At 45.6% G+C, this 23,016-nt stretch overlaps 2 protein-coding genes and 1 pseudogene across 4 annotated transcripts; all 3 read right to left on the bottom strand.

The window, feature by feature from the left end:
• Positions 1-372: 372 nt before the first annotated feature.
• Positions 373-15,786, bottom strand: esrp2 (epithelial splicing regulatory protein 2). 3 transcript variants are annotated; one of them, XM_053866637.1, is made up of 16 exons: positions 15,516-15,786; positions 15,215-15,361; positions 14,719-14,847; positions 8,383-8,496; positions 7,475-7,589; positions 7,229-7,324; positions 6,474-6,528; positions 5,777-5,887; positions 5,536-5,668; positions 5,172-5,214; positions 4,075-4,376; positions 3,779-4,006; positions 3,493-3,691; positions 2,496-2,688; positions 2,205-2,412; positions 373-976 (listed from the first exon to the last, which is right to left on the bottom strand). In XM_053866637.1, the coding sequence occupies exons 2-16, from the start codon at positions 15,344-15,346 to the stop codon at positions 815-817; spliced, it is 2,220 nt and encodes a 739-aa protein (XP_053722612.1). In that variant the 5' UTR covers positions 15,347-15,361; positions 15,516-15,786; the 3' UTR covers positions 373-814. The 3 variants fall into 3 exon arrangements, with proteins under 3 accessions (XP_053722612.1, XP_053722610.1, XP_053722613.1); XM_053866638.1 differs by lacking the exon at positions 15,516-15,786 and adding an exon at positions 1,438-1,538 and having other exon boundaries at positions 832-976; positions 15,215-15,509; XM_053866635.1 differs by lacking the exon at positions 15,516-15,786 and having other exon boundaries at positions 15,215-15,509.
• A 1,734-nt stretch (positions 15,787-17,520) lies between these two features.
• Positions 17,521-19,677, bottom strand: si:dkey-148a17.6 (uncharacterized protein LOC108190685 homolog). Its single transcript, XM_053865975.1, has one exon. The coding sequence runs from the start codon at positions 19,665-19,667 to the stop codon at positions 18,594-18,596; it is 1,074 nt and encodes a 357-aa protein (XP_053721950.1). The 5' UTR covers positions 19,668-19,677; the 3' UTR covers positions 17,521-18,593.
• A 1,277-nt stretch (positions 19,678-20,954) lies between these two features.
• Positions 20,955-21,984, bottom strand: LOC128759348 (leukotriene B4 receptor 1-like; annotated as a pseudogene).
• Positions 21,985-23,016: the final 1,032 nt, after the last annotated feature.

The following is a 23,016-nucleotide window of genomic DNA, read 5'->3' as shown; positions in this document are numbered from 1 at the left end:
TTTAGCGGAGAGATAAGAACGACAAACATCGGTTCAAGATTTCGTTTTGACCAGCAGGGGGCGCCCAGGCAGGATTCAGACCAGTGAAAGGTTGCCCGACCGCTTTCTTCACTGCAGAGCAACATCCTCCATCAACGGTTCGGTTCTGAGCCGCCAGTGTTTCGCTCTCTCTCAGGTCTCCATCATGGCAGAAAGCAGGAAAACCTCCCTGCATCACGGCCACATCGAACATCGACGGCCAAAGTCACTAAAATAATTTGTTCAGTGCAGGAGCCGACAGCTCCAAGCAGCCGGCCCACTTTCCTGAGGTCCAGTCCAGAAGCTTAAGCAGAGTTTGCCATGGGATCGACGCAAGTGAGACCAACACTTGTTGACTTTTTATTGTTCACAATCTTATACACACACAGACACACGCATATCTAAATTCATATGGTGACGCACGCACACCTCTTTACGTCAACGTTCACGTCGTCGACACGAGCGGGGAGTCGGAAAGGAAAGAAACGGAATGGTCGTTCGGCACAAAATGGCTTCTTGTCTAAGGAAATGAGAAGAATTAAAATAAATCTTGTTGCCGAGTCTCAAGTCCTTAATAGATTGTGAGGAGCCGGCAGCAGTGTTGGAGTCGGTATGGCTCTTTTTTGACGAACATGGTTGTGGACTGGTGAGAAACAGAAGTGCTGGAGGAGTCTGTACATGAGAAGATAAATAAAGGTGCCGCACGGCCAGAGTGGGAGCCGAGCCAAGGCAGTTCATCTCCCCGCAGGACCGAGACGAGAAGCTCCGGAGGGTCGAGTGCAGGAGACGCTGGGGGTCAGTTGCAGAAGCCCAGTCGGACCTGCTGGCCATAGAAAGGATGGTTGGAGCGCTCGGCCACGGCGCGTCTGGCCGTCTCCTCGTTGGGGAAGGTGATCAAGGCCTCGCCGCTGCACTGGCCACTGAAGTTGTACAAGATAAGGACGGCGTCCGGCTGCAGCTGCAAGAGGAGAGTAGAGTTAAATGACACCAGGGGGAGGCAGAGAGCCGATCCAACAGCGGGTTAGTCTGCATGCGCCCACACACGAGTGAGATGATTAGTTCAGCACAGCAGGCCTCAGACGTCTCTTGAAGAAGATCCAAACAATCAACAGGTCAACGGAGAAGTACTGAGTCCAGGATTACGACGCGTCTGAACATTTTGATTCTACAATTTCAGACCGAGTCCAGTTCTGGTCATCGGGGACCACTTTAGTCCGTGAGCGTTGCATTAGAACCAGCACGTGCGTCCAGAGTCAGTACTTCTCACTTGCAACCATGATCAGTCAGCGAAGCGCGTGGACATGCCGGGCCCAGAGCTCAGAACCGGGACGCTCCCGGAGCGCTGACGTTAGAAAGGAGGAAGTGGAAAGTCTTTGTCCATGCAGGCAGGCCGGTCAGCCGGTCGGGGGCTCCTCTTACCTTCAGGTGCGTCCCTAAAGACAGAGCCATTCTTTGGGCTGAATCAGACTCCGGGCCTGTTCACTCATCGGAACCACGCCGCTGTACTCCTCGGGGGCGTACTGCACACGTGCGATAATGAACCCACAGTCAGAGGGGAATACACTTCAGTCTCACACACGCACGCAGAGAAAAGCCAGCCGAGACTCAAACACGACCCAGTGACCAGCGAGACGACACCAGGCTCTTCAGTCAGAGTCAGTCATTAGCCACAACATTACGACCACCACCAGCATCTAACAGAGCTGTGGCCCCTCTGGGCTCATCTGCAGGGGCCTGACCAGGAAACGACCCAAGAGCTGCAGCAAAGAATTCTAGGGAGGTGGTCATAATGTTCCAGCTGATCGATCAGAGACACACAAGGTGACTTTCACACTCGGCACAATCCAAACAAATGCTAAAGACACAGCCTAACTGGGGACGTAGACTGCACTACTCCACACGGACCTGCAGGTTTTCAGTCTCACACACAAATCAAAGTGTGTTGTCGCTCACCCACCCTTCCTCTTCCCCAAATATCGCCACCTCACACACTAAAATCTGCCAACACCCTCGACCACAGCTGTCAATCCTACCTGCTCACAGGGTTCCACCTAGTCTGGCCTGGCAGCGCACACGTGAGGCAAAGAGGAGACAGGTTTGTGGAGGTTTGTTGGAGGGGAGCAGAGATTCCTGTGTGCCAGTGCAGGAAACATTTCCGAAGGGAACAAGCGAGCGTCTGCACTGACCTGGTAGCCCTGGAAGAAGCTCAGGATGTCTTTGACTCCAGTGTTGTAAGGGAGGCCCTGCATCCGGACCAAAGCACCCGGCTGGGGCAGCACAGAGGAGGCGGCTGCAGCAGCCGCCGCAGCGGCAGGGTGGGCCTGGGCCGCCACCGTCGCCGCCATACCTGGCGGCGCTGCAAAGTAACCCACGGTGGAGGGCGACACAGGAGGGCTGCGGGGAGAGGAAGACGAGCCAGACAGGTCAGACAGTGACGGACGGACGGACGGACAGACAGACGGAGAAGAGCTGCGGACCTCGGGTAGTACGCCGTGTAGTTCATGTTCATGTAGAAGTGAGGCTGAGGCGGGTAGTAGGCCAGGGCCGCACTGTGGGGGCTGCCCTGGTGGGGCCTGGGGGTCGCCAGCAGGTGAGGCTGGTAGAGGGCAGCCTCTGAGAGGAGGGCAGGGGGGGTGGGGAAAGCCGAGTAGGCTGTCGGTGGCGACAGACCTGCAGAGGAGAGAGCACACACATCAGGACCGAAGAGAAGCACAGGTCGAGCAACTGCAATTGATTGACAGGCTTTTTTTTTGCCGAGTCAGCACTTGTACTTTTCAATCTGTCACCAAGAATAGAGATAAAGACGAGAAAAAAAAAATCTACCTCAATGTTAGATAACATCGCAACAGACGAATAAAAAGCAAGGCCAGCAGGCGTGTCCAAAGTCTGGTCTGGGGACCAATTGAAATTTCAACAAGCAAAGCAGCCTCAGACATTTGCCGCACCTGAAACAGTCATCCTACATTTGCACTACTGCGCAACCAACCAAAATATGCCTCTCTCTCTTCTCTCCAACGATTGTTTCCCCATCAGAGCAGGTCAGTGAACCACTGACACCACCACCAAAACACACTTTGATCAGGTGTTTACATGTCAACATGAGACACAAACACAGGTGACCTATGGGAAGCGGCAGGTCGCCTCAAGCCAAATATCAGGTAGCCACACTTGGGTTCAGCAGTTATGAATCCAGCTCTTCCAGTGTGTTATGTGACTTTACGCTTCCAAAGAACCGAAGCTTAGACCAATAAACGGCCGGGAACAAGTGTGAATAAGGCGTTCACCCTCACAATCTAATCAGCCGCACGAACAGATATCCGCCTGCTCAAAGTCCGCGGTGCACAAGCCATCTTTTCATCTTTGAATCTAGAACAAATACAGAGGTGATGCAGCGTCATGGTTTCCTCATTACTTAGCCTTTGAGAGAGAATTTTTTTAATCCAAATATTTATCCAAATCTAAACCAGGACTTACAGGGAAGTTTGCAGGGCGGAGGTGAGAGGCCGCTCCGGTTCAGAGTTCCTCCCATCAGGACGATGCTCATCTCCTCAGTAGAGCACTGGAACACCTCCACGTACCGATCCTTCATGGTCTTCTTGTGGCACTTCTGAGCCACCAGGAAGGCCTTGTCCGGTGAGAGCATCTGAATGAAGGCGTCACCCGAGGGTCGGCCCTAAATGATGGCAGAACGGAGACGTCATGAAGGGCCACAGAAAGAACCCGCAGCTCCATCAGCATCATCCGCCGGAGGCGGGCTCACCTGCTGGTTCAGAACCATGTGCACTCCGTGAGGTTTGATGTCAACCGTATGCTCGCCCATGAACTCAAGGATATCTTCAATGCCAGCGGTGTAGGGAAGTCCACGCAGGCGGATGCAGTCCCGAGAACTGCTGGCGGTTGGGAGGAACGGCGGCGTGGCCAGGACGGGGACGATGGGGGAGCTGGGCAGCGTGGAGATCAGGGGGGTCGACAGGTACCGGTTCAACACCTGGACACACACACAACGGTTTGAATACTTGACATCGACATGAGACCTAAGGTTGGTGTGAAGCTCACCTGCTGCACCTCGGCCGCGGTGCTGCGGAACAGCTCGATGTAGCGCTTGCCGAGGATTTGCCGGTGCTTCTTCATGGCGTTCTGGGCATATTCATCGCAGGAGAAGAGAACAAAGGCGTCTCCGGTAGGCCGTCCGTCCGGATACTTGACAAACAGAAGGCCCTCCGTCCCATCTGTGACTGGACTCTCAGGGCCAAGGAAGTCCAAAACTTCTTGGGGGGTGGCGGTGAATGGCAAGCCCCTCATGCGGATGATCACCTGGTTCTCCTTGGACAGAAACTGGGCCACCTCGTTGGACGTACCTGGTGTCAGAGGGGGGAAGGTAAGAGCTCTGGCGGAGTCATCTACCACAGGATCTCCCAACTGACACAAGAGCTGCCAAACACCTCAACATCTCTGACCCTACACGCAGGTCAAGCTCATCTGCAGGTTCATTTTAGAAACATTGAGAAGACTGCATTAACATCAGCTTAGATATCTCTTGAGGGCAGTTGGGTTGAGCTGTTTGCCTAAAGTCCAATGTGCCAGCACCAGTATCTCTGTTGATCTTAACTTGAAGCGAGTAAAGTCCACAGACGCGCCTGCAGCCACTGAAAGTTATCTGGCTGCGTTTCTTTGTCAACTGTCTGTTTGCAGGAGCAGAGAGTCTCCGCTCCAGCGGCCAGAGGCCCTGCCTTTGTCTCCTCACACCCCCGACCAATCACCGGCGATCGGCTGCTTTCACCGGCCGGCGGCCTCGCTCCCTCGGGGGAGGAGGACCTGAGCTAGAACAGGTGAGGTGAAACCTCTCTCTGGCTGACAGTGTGAGCAGAGGATGAAGTGGGTGAGGAGGCGACGAAGGGAGCTGGGAGGGGGGTGACGAACAAAGCGTCTTTTATTAGTGGCAGATAAGCTTCTGGGGCGTCAGAGGGACGAGGTGCAGACTCGGGTAACAGGAGAAGAGCCCAGTGAGAAGCCTTCTTGTGCAGAGCTGCTCTGCTGCAGATGTGGGAAGGTCTTGTTTTTCGTCCGACGCAGAAAAGTCAGGAAACACAAAACTTTAACAGAAAGCTTTTCATGACGACTCGCCATGCACAGAGAGGAGGATGAAATCTGACCTCCAGCGATCTTCAGGAATTCCTCTCCTGTGGCCTTGTAGACCTGAGAAGAAGACAAGAGATGTTAGCTTAGGAAGGGTGTCCCCCAACTCTCACCCCATGCAGCAAGAGCGGGACATTCCGTTCTTCAGCTCAACTCTGCAGCTCACTGGGCTAACAATCATAATGTTATGCAAAGAAAACTGTGTGAGAAAAATCGTCTACGATTGTTTTGATCTTCAAATGACCTTTACTTTCCGACTGTCCAACCAGTTGACTCCTATTTCTCATTCAGATGTGAAACCTTTCCTCGTCTCAAACTAGTATCACAAGTTAAAGCATCGAAAGCAGGTCCTGTTGAGGGGACTGTCACGGCAGGTTTCACCTCGATGTATCGGCTGCCCATGTGGTGCTTGTGTCGCTCCAGTGCCAAGTCTCTGTGTTCCGAGTTGATGAAGCGAACCAAGGCCTCGCCGTTCCTCCTGCCCTGAGCGTTCAGACACAGCGCCACGCCGCCCCTGAGACAGACCACAGTTATCAGCAAGAATAGAAATCCTTAGCGCTCAACACAACAAGCATCGCCGATGGTGTTATTGTTGAAACACTGCTCTTGTGGTCCCACTCACTTGGCGATATTGAGGCCTTTGAAGAATCTGGCGATGTCCTGGTCTGAGGACTGCCAAGGAAGCCCTCGTGCTCTGATGACTGTCTCGCTGTCCACTGGTTCTGTCTTACTGCTGCACGAGAGAGGAGGAAATATTTTACACAAAGTCAATGGCTCCCACTTGTACAGCACTTCCCACGTTAACCAAAGCACTTGACTAACAAGACACCTTTCACCAAACCACAGTTAAGAGTGTCGAGATAAAGGGACACAACAACACATCACAGAGAGACCACTCTACCATCTCAGCTGCATCGCCACTGTATGTGACAACAGAGGTTCCAGTGTGATCGTAGCAAAGGTTGTCAAAGGTCAAGCTTTGACAAACTTGCCATTACACTGTAGTTCCCAAAGAATATTTCAAGTTCTAAGCATTAAAACGTGAAAAAGAAAATGTAAAAATGTAACAAAAAACAAAATTTTAACTAAGATTACTACTAATGTGGTAGGACAGAATGTTCTGACTAGAAACCATTACACTTTGTGTGGCAACAATGGTGACAGTCTGACAGCAGAGGGATTTGGTCTCACAGCTGTAATGACACTCTTGTAGAATGTGTGTGACTTTAATCTGCAGTTTGGTCAGAGGCAGTTAGTAGTGTCAACACCAAGTCAAGACAAACAGGTGAGACAGGATCACCCTCACAAGTGTGTCATACCATGTTCCAGAATCCAGCTTGTACTTGACGGTTTCAAAGCAGGAAAAACTGTGGTCTGAAAAGACACAAAGCAGCAGCTTGTTAGGGACAAAAAAAAACATTTAGGGCAACATAGAATCATCTCATGTGGTGGGAGGGTCAGATTTGATGGGTCCATGGCTACAAATGCAACACAAAAACTGAGGGCACATACTGTTTCTTCAACAGCTCACAAAGAGCTTCACTGACCTAAACAAGAACACAAGGAGCATAGTGACACTGATGTGGCTGAATGACATCTCAGCAAAAGCACGTCTATATAAGTGTTTTAAGGTGTTTAAGGTACATTTTAGATCCAATCTTTCAGGCTATTCCAGAGCCCTGCTGCACCTAGACTCATGTTGTCTTTGGCACTAATAACAAGCTGAGGACAACAGCTCTGGGCCTTTAACAAGTTACAATAAGGACTGAAAGGTTCCTACAATAGACACAGGCCCCATGTCTGCTATTCAACAAACATGATAACAGAACAAAACCTTGTTCAACATTCAGACTGTAGGGTGGTTACAGAAGCTGCACCCTCTTGACAAAAAGTAGTTCATTTGATATTTGAGCTGCATGACAGAAACCAGATGGACAGGTTGAAGATCAGAGCAGCAGTGAATGAGCAGACGCTTCAAAGAATGCTGTCACGGACTAAAAGGACATGTCGCGAGTGGAACTCTTCTCGTCAGTTCAGAATCAAGAGACATCTGGTGTGAAGGACTGAGACTCACTGTAGGGGTCAGCTAGGATGCGGAGGGTCAGCTGCACCATGCTCCTCACCTCCCTCATCCCCATCAGCTGTTCTGACACAGCTGGAAGACCAACATCTGGACATACTTGTTAAAGAAACACCAAAATAAAGAAGGCACAGAAATATTTCTCAGAGTTTAGGCAAGCCACTTTAGCCCCAAAATATCACATCATGAGGACTAAAAAATACAAAACTAAAGTTCTTATTTTATTTTCTCCAAGGATACGCTCCAACATGGAGGGGAGAGCAAGTGAGGGCATTGGGCCGGCGCTGGGGCAACATTTGTGAAACTCTTTCCTGAGATCCACAAATGAAAAGAAGCATTCTGGCAGGACTAGATTCTGGAAAAACAGGAGAGAATCATCAAGAAAAATGTCAAAGCACAGAACAAGCAACTACAGATGAAGTGCCACGCCAGCTTTGATCGATCAAGTTCAGTTTCTGGTCATTTTCTTCATCCGATCAAATTTAACCACAGAAAACTCAAGTGGCTTTTGGAAAATTTTCTTTTTTTACAGAAACCATTGTTAAGGATGCTGAAACGTAGAAAAAGACTCATTTCACAATGAAAACAGTGCAAGGATCAGGAGGTTTATATGTTGACATGAGACAACAACATCATTCATATTTTACATCGACTTTACTCTAAAATGGATCAGCAACAGAAGCAGTGTTTCCCTTTCGAAATTATACTTTTAATTACTGTTGAATTTAATTTCCTAAGTGAAGTCATCTACTGGAAAACTGGGTTGAGCCAAACGTCATGAGGGTGTTTTCATCAGCCAGAGCCTCAGTTCAACAAAGAGGGACGACACATGTATCAATCCCTCTCTCACACCATGTCCTCTTAGGGCCCGTATTAACAGTGCAAAACTGCATCAATCTTAGCTTGATCACATCACAACTAAATGGCACTTGCTCTGCACAGGTTTCAGTTAAGATCTTAAGGCTCCTATACATTTATTTCAACCATCCAAAAAAGGGATGAGATTATGAGATCCATACATCCAACAAAAACAAAGATTTGAATGGCTTATGAGGGGTAACAGACAAAGAACACACACAGATGTACAAGACAAGACAGTGGCAAGACAAACTTATTTTGGGTAAACCAAAAACCAAAAGTGGACAAACCTTTTTGGAGGCCTCGGGGTGGAGAGCCTGTCGGATGATGTGCGGGCTGTTGACACAGAGTCTGTAAGAGCTTCGGCCCAGGCACTTCACTTCAGACGACACTGACTGCTGAAACTGGATATAAAACAAAGACATCAGTAATTAAATCAGGATATTTCTTAATGAACAATGACAGCTTGAACAACTTTGAATGTTCTAAATGAGCAAACAGGCATTGTCAAATGTCAATGGGGCCACGGTGGTGTGTGTTCCTCTCAGTAATGAGGCCTGTGGAACAGGTTTCTGTGTTTACCAGGTGAGAGCGCACACATGCTTTGTCAGGGACAACAAAAACAACGCAGACCAGTCCGACCAGCTGGCTTGCAGCGATGCACTTCCTTTGCGACGGTCTCCACTCGAATGTCCAACCCGACCAGTTTACACTATTGTTTTCACCTCCAGCTTTAAAGAGGTGATGTGCACAAAAATAGTTCCTCAAAGATTTGACAACACAATCTGCTTCAATTATACATTTTTGTTGGAGCCAGAACACCAACATGACCAATTTTGCATCACAAATACTGCAAGTCTTAACAGAGAAAAACTAAAGAAAAACAAGGTACACATTTCTCTTCATAGATCGAAGTACTGAAGGTGAATAATAGAAAGGGCAAGAGACGAGTGAGCAGCAAGAGGCGAAGCTTTATAGGATGGTAGTGAGGTTGAATACAGATGACTAGATAAAACAAGATCAGAAAAGAGCAGATATTCAGGAGGTCAGATGGTTTGGACATGTGTAGAGGGGAGACAGTGGTGTAATGAGAATGTTGGATATGAAGAGGAAGAAAGAGTGATGAGAGATGATGATCAAAACAGGTAAAAGTGGAGGATGCTGACTAGCTGAGGCAAAACCTGACAGGATCGTGAGAGGAAGAAAATCGTTATCAGCAGCAGGCCATGGTAACAGGTTCCACAACATACTGCAGGCATTACTGCAGGACAAGCCACTCAATTGAAAAACACATATTTGCAGTACTCTGGAAGTTAACGCCCCGTAGAGCCTTATCTACGCAAATCCCTGAAAAATGTAGGTATTATTCAAAGCTACGTAGCAACTTTGCAGGGCACACACAGGTTCAGACACGTCACTGAACTACTATTTTAACCCCCCCCACAATTGCCATGTGTGCACTCTAGAGTTTCTCCGTCTGGTTCTCAGCATGGCAAACTTCCTATTGAAGTTGGGAGCATGGTGCGTTTGGCCTGAGGTGCCTCTGGCAGTGAAGGTCTGACCCGACACTCCCTGCTGCTCTTATCAGTTTGTTTCAGCCGCCACCACTTTACCTCACCTCTGCATACACACAGTGCTGCATCAATGGAGAGCAAACTCTGATAGGACTGTGTTCAAAGGCCACTTCCTCCCCCTCACATAACGAAATACCTCAGTCAAAGTTGATCAAAAAAAAAAAAGTCATAACATACAGTGAGAGACCTGGAGCAAGAAACTGCAATTGTCAAGTAGGAAGAAAGAGTGATGAGCCTTGCATTGATCCAACTACTGCCCATGACCTTGGGTTCTTATCACACGCTGACTAATAATGAGCCACAACTGTGCGTGCCAGCAACATGTGCTGCTACATGTAGACCATCCGTTTCACAGAAGCGAACAAAAGCAAGCATCTTTGGCAGACGGACGCTCCAACACGGCTAATAAAGGATGACTTTAAAACAGGTTTATTTAGTCTGAATGTCAGTGCAGCTGACGCAGCGTGAGAGTTGACAGCCAGTGGGGCGTGTCCCAGCACTTCTTCAACATTTACTTTCTACAAGTGCTTTTGAAGTTGAACAAGGCGGAGCCGCTGGAAGGGACAATGATTCCTGTTGTGACTGCAAACATGAACAGAGACACGGGATGTTCGCTATAGGAGGACTCTTCAGACGATTCCAGACTTAATAAGCAGCAACCCAATTGTTGCTTTTCTTCAGTGAATTCAAGTTGGATCACTGGTCTGAGGGGGTTCGCTGGTGGTCTAAATGAAACAAGGAGAAGGCCAGTTACTGTAGAAATTTTTGGTTAAAAAAGGGTATGGGTCCAGTCTTGTGACCGAGAAGGCAGCATTTTTGTTTCTTTCTTCAAAAACTTTGTATAGGGTGCCAGTTTCAACTTTTCAATCTAGTCCTGCTGGTTGGTTGTGGATCTCTTTATTAGAAAATTGAATGAGTAAATGTGAAACGTATAACAATCTTCCATTTTCCACTTGAACCTGCCCAAAGCCATCTCCATGACTCTCTTCACGGATTAGATCTTTTGTCAGCAGCCGAGTTGCCAAATGGCCCTGCATTTCTCAGCAAATGAACCTGCCTGGACACGAACAGCTAATACTCTCCCATCGTCTGATAATCCGTCATATATAGCCAGTGGCCGTGTCAAGTCTCTGACTCCTCACGTCACTCTGAGGAAATACTAACTGCCGCAAATGGCTTGTGAAATTTACAGAGAATACAGAGCAGATATTGGAAAGGGTTCATCAGAATGGCTATATGAGGCAACTACATCCACATTCCTGGCTCATTGTGACAAACACGAGAGTTTGGAGAAGTTTGGAGAAGAGAGACCAGAACAGTAGGTAAACCAATGAGCTTCATGGATGGTTTAATGAGGAAACTGAAATGAAGCGGACAGGTCTGACCAGGAGGTCCGTCAGGATAGGAGAAGGAGCTTCATTTGCTGTGGAAACCCTTGGCCAAAACGCATGATAAAGAAGCCCAGTTCAGGACAAAAATCCATGTTTGCAAGAATGGGTGAAGATGTTAAATTCTATCATGCCAGCTGCTCATTGAAAACTTGCACAAGCAGACTTTTTTAATGACAGTCTTGTAGCATAATGCTGTACAGCAGTGGAGTCTGCAGAGGAGAGTCTACAGAAACAACATTTTGCAGGTATTACTTGCAGTACATGGACATTTTGGCAACAATTTTATGCAACAATCATGTAGAAGATCCAGCTACTGAGGTTTCAATTTTAACTCTATTTGGGTTCAGCCGATAAGCATTAATTATCTTGTAATTAATTTCGTTTTTTTTTGTCAAAACTGAGTCAGATATTCATCATACACGACTAATTCTCAAAACAACATTCTCAGTCCAATTGCACGCAAAGACTCCACACAGGCTGCGACATGCAGCCACATCTCTGCAGCAACCAGAGAACTATGTGATGAAGCTGTCAAAGCCATAAAAATCTGCACACGTAGAACATGAATCACTGCAGTTACAGAGGCCGTGGTGTTGTGCATCATCATGAAGATTCAGCCCAACATGAGTTGATTCACATCCCTGCTAATACAGCTAAATCCTGTATGAACAATCACAATGAAAAGCTACATTTCACACACTTATCACTTCTATTAATCACATCACGTGTATTTACTAAACAAATTACATTTTATAACTTAGATCTTTACTCCATATGATGATCGCAACAGCCTACTATAAGAAGCCTTGGCAAATACGTTCAAGAACTAACATTAAGCTAAGATGTGAGTGCAGGGCAAGGATCAGGCAATCCACAGTGTTTACTTCTCAAGCCATGTGTGTCAGATTATCATTTATCTTTCAAATCTGCAGCTAAATATCCAGATATATTTTTTAAGTCACATTTACCAGCAAACCCCTAAGAAAAATACCTTGCCTACTCAACAGTTTAACTTTGACACACAGCGTTTCCATTACCAGCAAAACTTGGAATAACCGTTTTAAATGTTGGTATTTTGCTTGACCTGTGTATGAATATTTACACATCTGAGCTGACTCTCTGAATCCATCAGATGTAAAGATGAATTCACAATAACAAATCACTGTGGGGGCAGCACATCCCACACCCTTGGTTTCATCGATTAACAAAGAGGTGTCTCGCTAAGTTTCACCTTTTCATGACTCATTGTTTTACTCTGAATTGCAGTGACAAATTGAGAGAGGCAGAGACAAAGAATGACTAGCAACGATCAGTCTGTTAATATTTGAAGGTTCTGCACACATGCTAACCCGCAGGGAAACTCGAGACGTAACCTGTCCTGACTAAAACCTGGAGCTGATCCACAACATCTGTACAGAAACACTGATAAAGCTAGGCCCTAAATACTTAGTGAGGTGGCGTGGTAATCACTGGTTCTTAACAAAACACTTGAGGGGTGGGGTATAGGTGTGTCTCCTGAAAACAAACACTAGGACATGGATGGTTGAAAAACATGTTTGGCAACATTAGCGGAGTCACTGGCAGGAAGGAGTGACAGGAGATGGCTCCGCCACAAACCCTGTCAACTTTTTAGAGACGACGAAAGAATCTGCCACTGCTGCGTCATGCTAACTGGGCTGGTGTGCTACTTGTAAGTTCCAATTCCTGCCAACATTGTCAAGTCAGTGCTGAACAAGACCTCAAGACACCTGAACCCCTTCTTGTGGTGGGAATTCCATGATTTCCAAACAATACTGAAGTTCAAATGAGTCCACCTAAAATCTATATATCTTTTCCTGGGACTACAACCAGATATTGGGGTGCAACGAGTCAGTCCATCTGTGAGAATGGGTGAGCATCTATACGATGAAACATATGGAGTGAAGCGCACCATCTTCTTTTTGCTCATGAGTACACAGTAACATGACAATGACACAACTCAAACCTGAAACAACCAATATCAGCGTTTATTTTGTGATTCGGGTGGCAGGAGGAACTGATGTATTTGGGGTTAAATATTTACTATTTACAATAACAAAAGCCATAATGGCTTTTGTTATTGTAAATAGTAAATATTTGTAAACAAACAAAACTTCCCCCTCCATTATTCCATTTGAGAACCTTACTGACTTTTAATCTAGACTTCAAAACGTACAGACACATTGTTTAATGCAAGCCTTGTCGCAGTTCTCCAAGTCCTTCGCCAAGTTCCTTGCATAAATTATCAAAACATGAGACTGGCTCAACGCAAAAGAAGCATCGTTGACCTGACATTAGCAGCACGGACCGCCTTCCAGCAGCTCATATACACGTCTGTCCTGCAGCCTAAAACAGAGGTGCGGTCGCAGGTAAACATTCCGCCTTCCAGATGTTTGCATCAAGCCTAGACAAGACCGGACCTGCGCCGCCTCCTCCGTGTCTGCACGGTCTCACACCTCAGGCTCTGCCCATCCTCGCTGCTTAACTACTTCTGACTGTCAGAGCCGTTTAACTGTCAACCCAAATCACATATCTCATCCAGGTGGAGCACTTTTCCCCCCAAAATGGAGAAAAACACGGCGCGCTTCTCATGAACTTATAGGATCTTTACAGTCATGTCACTTCTTGCTGTTGCAGAGCAATTGGCTTGTTTTTATGAGAGCTGCAGGTCAAAACAAAAACTTAAAGTGTAACAGGAGAATCTGTTCCTCTGGTGAGTTATAAACGCTGCAGGCAATGGTTGAGGTGCACACCCCATTATTAATGCGGTGTGTGTGGGGTGGAAAGAGTTGACCACCATAGTTATTCCTAGACCTGCTGCCGTGGGTATAAAGAAAAAAGGGAGTTCATTTCAACTCTGTTTTCGTCTTTAAGTCATTCACATTTCTGAGTGAAGCTTCACTCAAAATGACACCAATTAAATCTCACACTCATCTACTTCCACTGCAATGGGTTCGCTATATGAATGGCGAGTTGAGGAGACAACCCTCCAGCTTGATCAACTCAGACCACCACCTGTAGAGCTCCCAAAAAGTAGGCCCCACCGAGTGATTGTTTTAAACCACTAGTTTTACACCCAAATCCGCCCTCCTTTTGTGATTATAAAAATGTAATTTACACTTTTAAATGTGACTGTAGTCTGATTAACAGGCACAAATGATGCATTTGACTAGAGTGAACAGTCCCTGCAGTGTTCTGAGGCCAGAAAAACTCAGGCATGTCGAAGAGTCTAGGATGTTCAAATGCCTTCAAATGCTCAAATTGAGGGAGGTTCCTGTCAACTTCTTGAGAAAAAAAATGCATGATGACATTGTGCTGCTTTGCTTCTGCATTTCGACCACCAAACGCATAACGGCACGCAAACCTTATAATCAGCAGCAATTTCTAGCATTGTGTTGCAAGGACGGAACTTGGTCAGACTTTGCCGTGGCCTGTATGTACGAGTCTCTGTCATGTACATGTAATGATGATATGAGTCAATTTATTTTTACCAAAACTGCAGGCAAAACACTTTTAGAAACTCTGAAGCGGTCTTTGTTTGTCACAGAAGGTGATGTTTACAGGACAAATGTGTGAAGAAAAGAAAGAAATCTGGGACAAATATTGGTTAAATGGATGTCTTTGAAAGCTCATTTTCACTCACCTGCTGCAGAACTTGGTCCAAAGGTTCTGCCTTGACAACATCCTCCGCCGTCAACCCAGTCTCCTCTTTACACTCGGCCGTCAAGTCCAAAGTGTCAGGCTTGACAAGACATCTATGAATCTTGCCGACCTTCAAAAGAAAGTTAGCACTTTCATGACGCACAACTCGGTCTTAGGTGAGAAAACTTCAAATTATTAACCCCCCCATTCAGGAAACGAGCCATTAATGAGTCGCAATAATTGACAATATAATAGCGCAGAGCATTAATTGTCAATAAAGCGCTTTCAAAGTGAACTTTAAGCCAAAATGGTGCGTTAAGCCCAGTGATTTAGCGGCTGATGAAGTCGCACACCTGTAGCAAGGGCGAGTAAACGAGTCCGCGTCAGTTAGCATGGAAGCTAAACACACACCATGTTGGCTTGAACAAACGTCAATCATTACACACATCTATAAAGAAAGAAAAAAAAAACCATACTAGTCACAAAAAGCTCCATACCTTTTTCTCATGAAGGTCCACAATTTGCCACACCAAGAGAATTATTTCCCTCTCATCCGACCCCAGTTTACCCCCATTTGCACCAGCTGTTGCCCCAAAGAACACCACCAGAGTATCACTGTGCGAAGCCATCAGGGACCACAAAAACTACAATTAAAGCAAAGATTAAAATAAAATAATAACACGGGGGTTCACCTTTTTCCAAGTGATAAGAAGAGCGAACAAAAGGTCTCAATTGAGGGAGAGAGGAGAGGAGATTATTTCGAAAGGAGCCACGGAAGAGTTTGCGGTCACACTCTACCTGTTGCGGCACTTGGGTGTATCTATCCAGAGATACTGGTTTGACTGGTCAAATTTGTCGCACCAACTCCATAACAAGAGCTTTTTCTCCTCCTCTGCTTGCTGTTTTTTCACCGAGTTACCTGTGTGGCTGTCGACGGGACTCACCGACGACGCCGATTGGCTGCAAGGCAAAGGTGAGGGCGGGACATCATAGTAGATGCTGTAATTTCATTGGTCGGCGACGTTAAACAAGGAAACAGGCTGCTTAAAAACGTCCTGCGGTTTCTCCGTGAGGCAGAAACGTCGAACCAATTTGGGTGTCATTCCATTGAGAGTATTTTCGTGGTCAGTAGTTCATTCCATCACGTAATTTGGCATCCTTTCAATCAAAGGCGAACCCAAACAATCTTTATTAACTTTGCACTTTCAATGAACGTGACAAAAACACGGGACTTTCCTGTGCTCCTCCGCTTTTCTTCCACAGGCCAAAGCAGAGGAAGGTAGCATAGAACAGGTAGCTTTGAAATAAAATCTAATATCTCTGAATGATAAATGAGGAGCAGGATCATCACACATTGCCTGTAACACGAACTCTCTCATTTCTTTAATGGAGAAACCTGATGATGAAGAAACCTATCTGTAATTCTTGGACTAAGTTATCATAGGCATATTTTCAATTCATTCATTAAAACAGCCTTCTACTATAAGGTGGGCCTAATCTATTCTAATCTAAAGCACACAGAACACGTGGAATATATAACGTGTGCTGATCTTGTGTGGCATGGTGCTGCAAGATCCCGAAAAAAACAGTTGAGCTGGCACATACTTCAGGCCTCGCCCGCCGCTATACTTACACACATAGGGACAGTCTTCTACCAAATCCCTGAATAGTGGCTGACTATTCAAAAGCGACAACAGCTGAAGTCACCAAATAAATTTGAGGTAGTTTTCCATTTGTGTCTCGTGGCCACAAGTCACATTTCCTGGTTGATAGACACAGACCTAAAATCAACAAACTCTTCCCCCTCCAAAAATAAATATATAACAAAAATAAATATTCTGAAACGTACTGTTCTCAAGTGCTCAAATCACCCGTAAAGTTTGGGTAGATACTTCAAAGCTCAATCTGTCATCTTATTCAACATCCTGCTTTTCAAATAGAACTCGATATGAAGCTAGTTCAACTCTTCATCTCATTGAAGCTTGATTATGGTGTCAGGCTCAGAGGTACAAAACATCTGACTCCACTGAAGGTCTTCAAGTGTTTCGGCTTACTGATGTCAACGCTGTCCTCATCCACTTGAACTGATGTCCTCCTCTGGAGGAGTCAACAGAGACACACGCCTTAAGAGACAAGTACAGTGGGCGACTGCGGTGTCTCACCGTCTCCATGTGTCGTCACTATAAAACATTTAGTGATGTCACAAGCCACTTAGTAATCTTAGGTTTTGAACAACTAAAATTTAACGTCACGCTATTATTGTGCCACCTACTGACCAGAGGACAGTGCGCCATGTTCGCTCATGGACAGAGGAGTCTGCAGTCCTGGCCTTGTCACCTGTGTCTCCACCAGAATTCATGGTGATGAAACTGCTGACATGCAAAATAACAGCTGCGGGCAGAGTGCATGAATTTGAAGACGACCTGAAGCAAAACAACCAATTAGCCTTCAAAAAACAAAAAAAAACAAACAAAAAAAAAAAACATGTATGACACTATTGTCAGTTAATAAGGTGGAGGAACTCAAGACATCATAGGAAGTGACAGTACGAGAAGAAGTGAATGACAGGTCAGATCTCACTCGACATGTTTTTTTCCTCTCCCACCCCGGCGTTGTAACTTTCCACTCGCTCGTTCAAAATAATCTTTTCATTCAAACTGCTTCAAAGGTTGCTGTCAGAGAGGATTTATCATCATCAACAGACGGACAACATACAGACAACATACAGACGGTATGAACTCATATGATGAGGAATAAATTGTAAAATAATATAAGAACACTGAATTGATTATGATGACAGTACAGCACATACAGTATATGACATCATAAAATATAGCGATAAAGTAACTCCATGTCGGATTCATTCCTTGAGTGCAAGTGAACTAGTAAAGGTGACAAGTTAAGGTCAACCCCTTCACATCGGTGAACAGGCAACACTGCCATCTACTGGCGGCTACGTTGTAGTCATAGCAACGTCCTGAGTTGGTTAAAATAACTGCTGGCGTCGTTGGTGAATCACCGGGCCACCTCACCCTGCACAGACTTTCACCCCTTTAGACGTCTTGTAAATCTGATGACCAGCGCCTTTCCATGAGAATGCGCCCAAAACCGTGACAAACATCAAGACATGATTCCGCTTTTTGCGACTTAAACTTCAAGTTCTTCATTTCGCAATGCCTGCGCGGAGAGGAAGTCAATTGATGGGTGTTATCAGCGTGATGGAGCAGCTGAAAAATCCCCTCACATTTACCACATATTTCGACAATAATGACATCAGCAAAGACAACTTCCTTTTCCCAACTAACCGAGGCGAAGCAATACACTAACCATAATAAAAATGCTTGGTTTAGAACACGTACTGTACATGCTATGAGTTTGGCTGTGCACCAATGAAACCTTCCTGCAAGTCCTATTAAATAAAGACCTTTCAAGATTCAGCTGAGCGAGCACACATCTCTGCCAGTCCCTGTCTTTTCACCTTTCATGGCAAAAAATTACACGTTATGAGCTTCACCAACCTCCAAAATACATCATATTTCAGAGCTTGTGGGTGTCACTAGAGAATAGTGGGGCATGGATTGTAGCTTCAGAACGTAGGTAGGAGACCTCCTGGATCTTCTGGGCAACAGAGAGGAGGCCCGCTGGAAGCACCCTTGGGTCTGTTTAGGAGGTGGGGAAGGCTTCAGGGGAGAGTAAGTCCAGACTGTTTGAGTGAATAATAGATGACTGAACACATTTTTTTTACACAAATAGGTTGTCTTTTATCGATCTATTTCTCAGTGGTGATATGATACATGGCAGGTCTGCTTTTGAACAGCATGGTAGGCAGCGATATGAAATTTACATCCTTGAACGTACACAAAGTGGATCGCGATGTTATGATGTATTATTTTCGCACATTTTGATCAAGATGTCCATTTGGTCTTTGGACTCGGTCACACAGTTGGAGCTTGTGGTTTGATTGCATTGCCTCTTGGATACAAAGGAGTACTCTCTGTTACCCTCGCCTGGTGAGGTGCTGGAAATGTGGCGGAAGAGCTTCTGGATTCCAGTGTCCCGCAACGAACTCCTGAAGGAACGCGCGGCAAACATGTAGAGGATGGGGTTTATGGTGCTGCTGATGAACACCATGGCCCCGGCGATGAAGGTCATGGTGGTCCTGACGCCCTCCAGGCTGGCCTCAGTGTCAGACCCCTCTGTGGCCAGGACGATGAGGGACAGAATATTCCCAATGTGATGCGGCGTCCAACAGATGGCAAACACCACCACCACGCTGGCGATCAGGACCGTGGACTTGCGTTTGGACTTGAAGTTCATCTGAGTAATGCGGCCGCACAGGCAGCTGTAGCAGACCACCAGGATGGAGAACGGGATCACGTAGCCCACCAGCGTCTCCAGCAGCACACACAGAAGCTCCGGAACCTGAGGGCTGTACTGACGATACAAACAATGCTCCCCCTCGAGATCTGTATCAACAACCTGCGTTGGGATGATGGGTATGCTGAACAAGAAGGCCGCCGTCCATAAGACCAGTAGGACCTTGTTGAGGCCCTGTTTTCGTCTCCAGTGGGCCGAGGCAAAGGGATACCGCACTGCGACGAAGCGCTCCACACTCATGAGCGTGATGAGGAAGACGCTGCTGTACATGCAGGCGTTGATGATGAACACAATGGCTTTGCAGCAAGCCTCTCCATAAATCCAGGAATGTGCCAGGGAGTAGATCCACAGAGGGAGTGTGATGAGTACCAGCAGGTCTGCGATTGCAAGATGAAGGATGAGCACCACGGTGTGGGAGCGCTTCTTGATGTAGCGCAGTATCGTCCACACCACCAGCAGGTTCCCAGGAGCTCCCACCAGGAAGGACAGGCTGAGGATCACGCAAGCGACCACCTTCCCACCATCAAACTCCTCAAGGTCGCTTGAGGGAGAGAATCGGGCTGTGGCGTTCATGTTGCGAGAGGATGTGCTGACTGCGGCGTCTGGCTGAAGTTGAAGACTTTATGCAGCTCAAGCACGGTATCACTTCCCTTTCAGAAGAGACTGAAACTGTTTCCTCACTCGGGTATTTCAGAGTCAGGGATATGAATCATGTTAACATGGATAGAAAGAAAAACAGAAACCTTTTCTTAAAAACATAAAATAAACACAAATGTTCACACGGAAAAAGTTACCAGCAAATGCTTGAGTACACAATCTCTCAAAGTCAGTAGATGATAAAAATCAAATATCAAATCTGATTTGACAGGGATGCTTGTTCTCACCACCCGGAACATCAGTTAATCTTTGAAAAGTAACCCAAAAACTGGATTGACTATGATGGGTAGATGAGGTATCATGAAACAGAGGCCATTTCTCTTGAATTAGAAATTATGTGAGGTTCCATTTTATGAATTGTTCTAGTCCAAACATTTTAGAGCAGACAGTGCCAACTAGTGGCCACTGAAAACCAGGACATGTTTCATGAAACCTCATCTGCCCATTACTAGTGTTGACCCAAACAAGCCAAGAATTTTGGTTAAATATGAGCCATATAACCCTGAAAAAGAGTGAGTCTCTTCAAACAGATACTGAAGAAATAACCTAGTAGTTTATAGAGTGTCTGCTACGTGTGCTGAAGGCAACAGAAATGAGCTCCCTGATGTGTTTGCACTCGCCCTGTGCTTATCCAGCCAATGTTAGTGAAAAAGCTTTAAAAAAAAAAAAAAAGGCTAATCACGTTTTCGCTGACATTCATCTGAACATGTATTTAGTTAATTAAAGTATTTCCTATGCTCAATGAATGAATGGTCTGGTTGTATTATTGTGTTCTGTTTTGTTCTTATTTATTAATTATATATATATATATATATATATATATATATATATATATATATATATATATATATATATATATATATATATATATATATATATATATATATATTTATTTATTTATTTATTTATTTGTTTTTAAATAAATAAATAAAAATATATAGTTACTTTTACTGCTACTATAAAGTACTTAAGTCAGCACCCTGAACTTGACCTTGCTCTTAAAGTGGATTGATGTTCAAACACAACTTTTGTAAAGATACTTAATATGTGTACTCAGATTATCTCAACAAAACACTGAATAACACACTTGGCTTCGATTCTAGCTCACATATTGTTTACCGAGGCTTCAGAACAAACACAAGTTACAGACGGACATTTGAATATTACCCTTTCAATTTTGCAGTGAAGTCCCGTCCTACTTGTTCAGCTCTGCGCTGCAGCTCTTAATATGTTTGTTTGTTCCAAGAGGTCAGGGTCGTCTTTGACGTCTGATCTATCCATCTCTGCTTCCATGTTGCTCATGGGAAGCTGCGTTTCCCGGCCTCCCAGCTGGTTGTCTGGAAGCGACATTTCCTTGAACAGCTTGACAAGCCGGGACTCTCTCAAGTGGCTTTGAAAATCCCTGGCAAACAGCGCATAAAGCAAGGGGTTCAATGCGCTGTTGATGAAAACAAGAGAGCCGGCGCTGAACCTGAGGCCATCCGGTAAGACCTGCTGGTAGCCCATGAAAGAAAACATGTCAACGGCATTGACAGCATGGTGAAGCAGCCAGCACACGAAAAACACAACCACCACTGCCAGGACAAGAGACAGAGACTTTTGTTTGGACTTAAAATGGAGACTCCTGATCTTGGCCATGACCTGACAACAGCAAGTAACAAGAATGATGAAGGGGATAATGAAGCCCAAAGCGGTCTCCAGGACCAGTGTGGTGACAGTCTGGGACACTGAGGAATAATCCACTGGAAAGCACATCGCTTGGATCAGCGTTCTGATCCACTGGTCGAGTCGGGATTGCGGTCAGCCCGAGAACCACAGCAAGGAGCCAGAGGACGACCAAGTAGCGGTGGATGAGCATCGAAACCTTCCAATGCACCATTAAAAACGGCCAGCAGATGGCAAGATAGCGCTCCACGCTCATCAGGGTGATGAAGAAGCTGCTGCTGTATATGCACACGAGGATGGTGCACCTGGCGGCGTGGCAGAGGACCGGTCCAAACACCCACGAGTCGGCCAGAGAATAGATCCATAGAGGAAATCTGACGAGGACCACCAGGTCGGCCACAGCCAGGTGCAGTGTCAGAACCTCGGTGCCGGAGCGCTGCTTGACCTGTGTCATGATAGTCCAGATCACCAGAAGGTTCCCGGGGATCAGGATCACGCAGGCTGCCACAACACCAACGTCTGGTGACTCCAATTGTCCTGAAGACAGCATCCAAGTGAAGACATTCATCCTGCAAACGCTGCCATCTCTACAGTATCTCTGAAGCCAGCAGAGAGTCAGCTTCCTTATGTTCAAGGAATCAACTGAAGCAACCTTTTAATTTCAGTCTTCAGTCAGTCTTTATGAGTAAAAGTGATTGGTTGAAAGGTTGAGTTTCTCCTTCGAGTATGTTTTTATGATTGCAATTGTGGTATATCAGCAGGTCAAATGACTTTGTGGTGTTCCTCTTTGGTGGACAAAAAAAATTACCAAGATAATTCAGCTATCTTTGTTTCACAACATTTCAGGGAACTCAAAGGCTGAAAAGAACCAAATGAAATGATCTGGTCTCGCACCCAAGAAGACTTTGTTCAAATTCTCTGAGGTTGCAACAAGCATCTCATGTTTCGTCTGATGAAAAAAGTTTCTATCAGACATTATTTAATCTTGTACACACCTCAAAGAAATATCTATGACTGTAACTATATGTCAGTGTGACAACAAACTGTATTTTAGATTTGATTTCAGGCATTCATTGAGTGAAATACTCAAATGTACGGTCAACAATTTACATGAGGTTTTAAATATATAATGTAATGCATATTTTGGAGAGGGAATATTGTTGAATGTTGGACACTCTAGAATTGTCCCTAGGTGTGTGTGTGCCCTGCGATGGGCTGGTGACCTGTCCAGAGTGTATCCCCGCCTCTTGCCCAATGACCGCTGGGATAGGCTCCAGCTCTCCCCACAGCCCTGACCAGGACTAAGCGCTGGTTAATTGACAATGTATGTATGTTGATTCTGTAATTATTATGTCAATGATAATAAAGTATGTTTCTATCAGAGATTAAAAAATATATTGTTACAGACACAATTTTATTTGATTATTGAAGGCTAAGTTTGGTGCTTATCTTTTTTCTTTTTAACGTGTTTATTTAAAAAAATGCATCAAGATCAATCCAGAACAATAAAAATGTTAATGTAATAAAAAATGTTCTGTCCATTATTTTCTATGATATTGATTGTTAAAGCGAATTATTGCTGAAACATTGTGCGTGTGTG

Source organism: Synchiropus splendidus, chromosome 5 (assembly GCF_027744825.2).
Source record: "Synchiropus splendidus isolate RoL2022-P1 chromosome 5, RoL_Sspl_1.0, whole genome shotgun sequence".
Lineage (NCBI taxonomy): Eukaryota > Metazoa > Chordata > Actinopteri > Syngnathiformes > Callionymidae > Synchiropus > Synchiropus splendidus.
The sequence above is the reverse complement of the archived record's forward strand: the minus strand, read 5'-3'. Positions and strand labels throughout refer to the sequence as shown.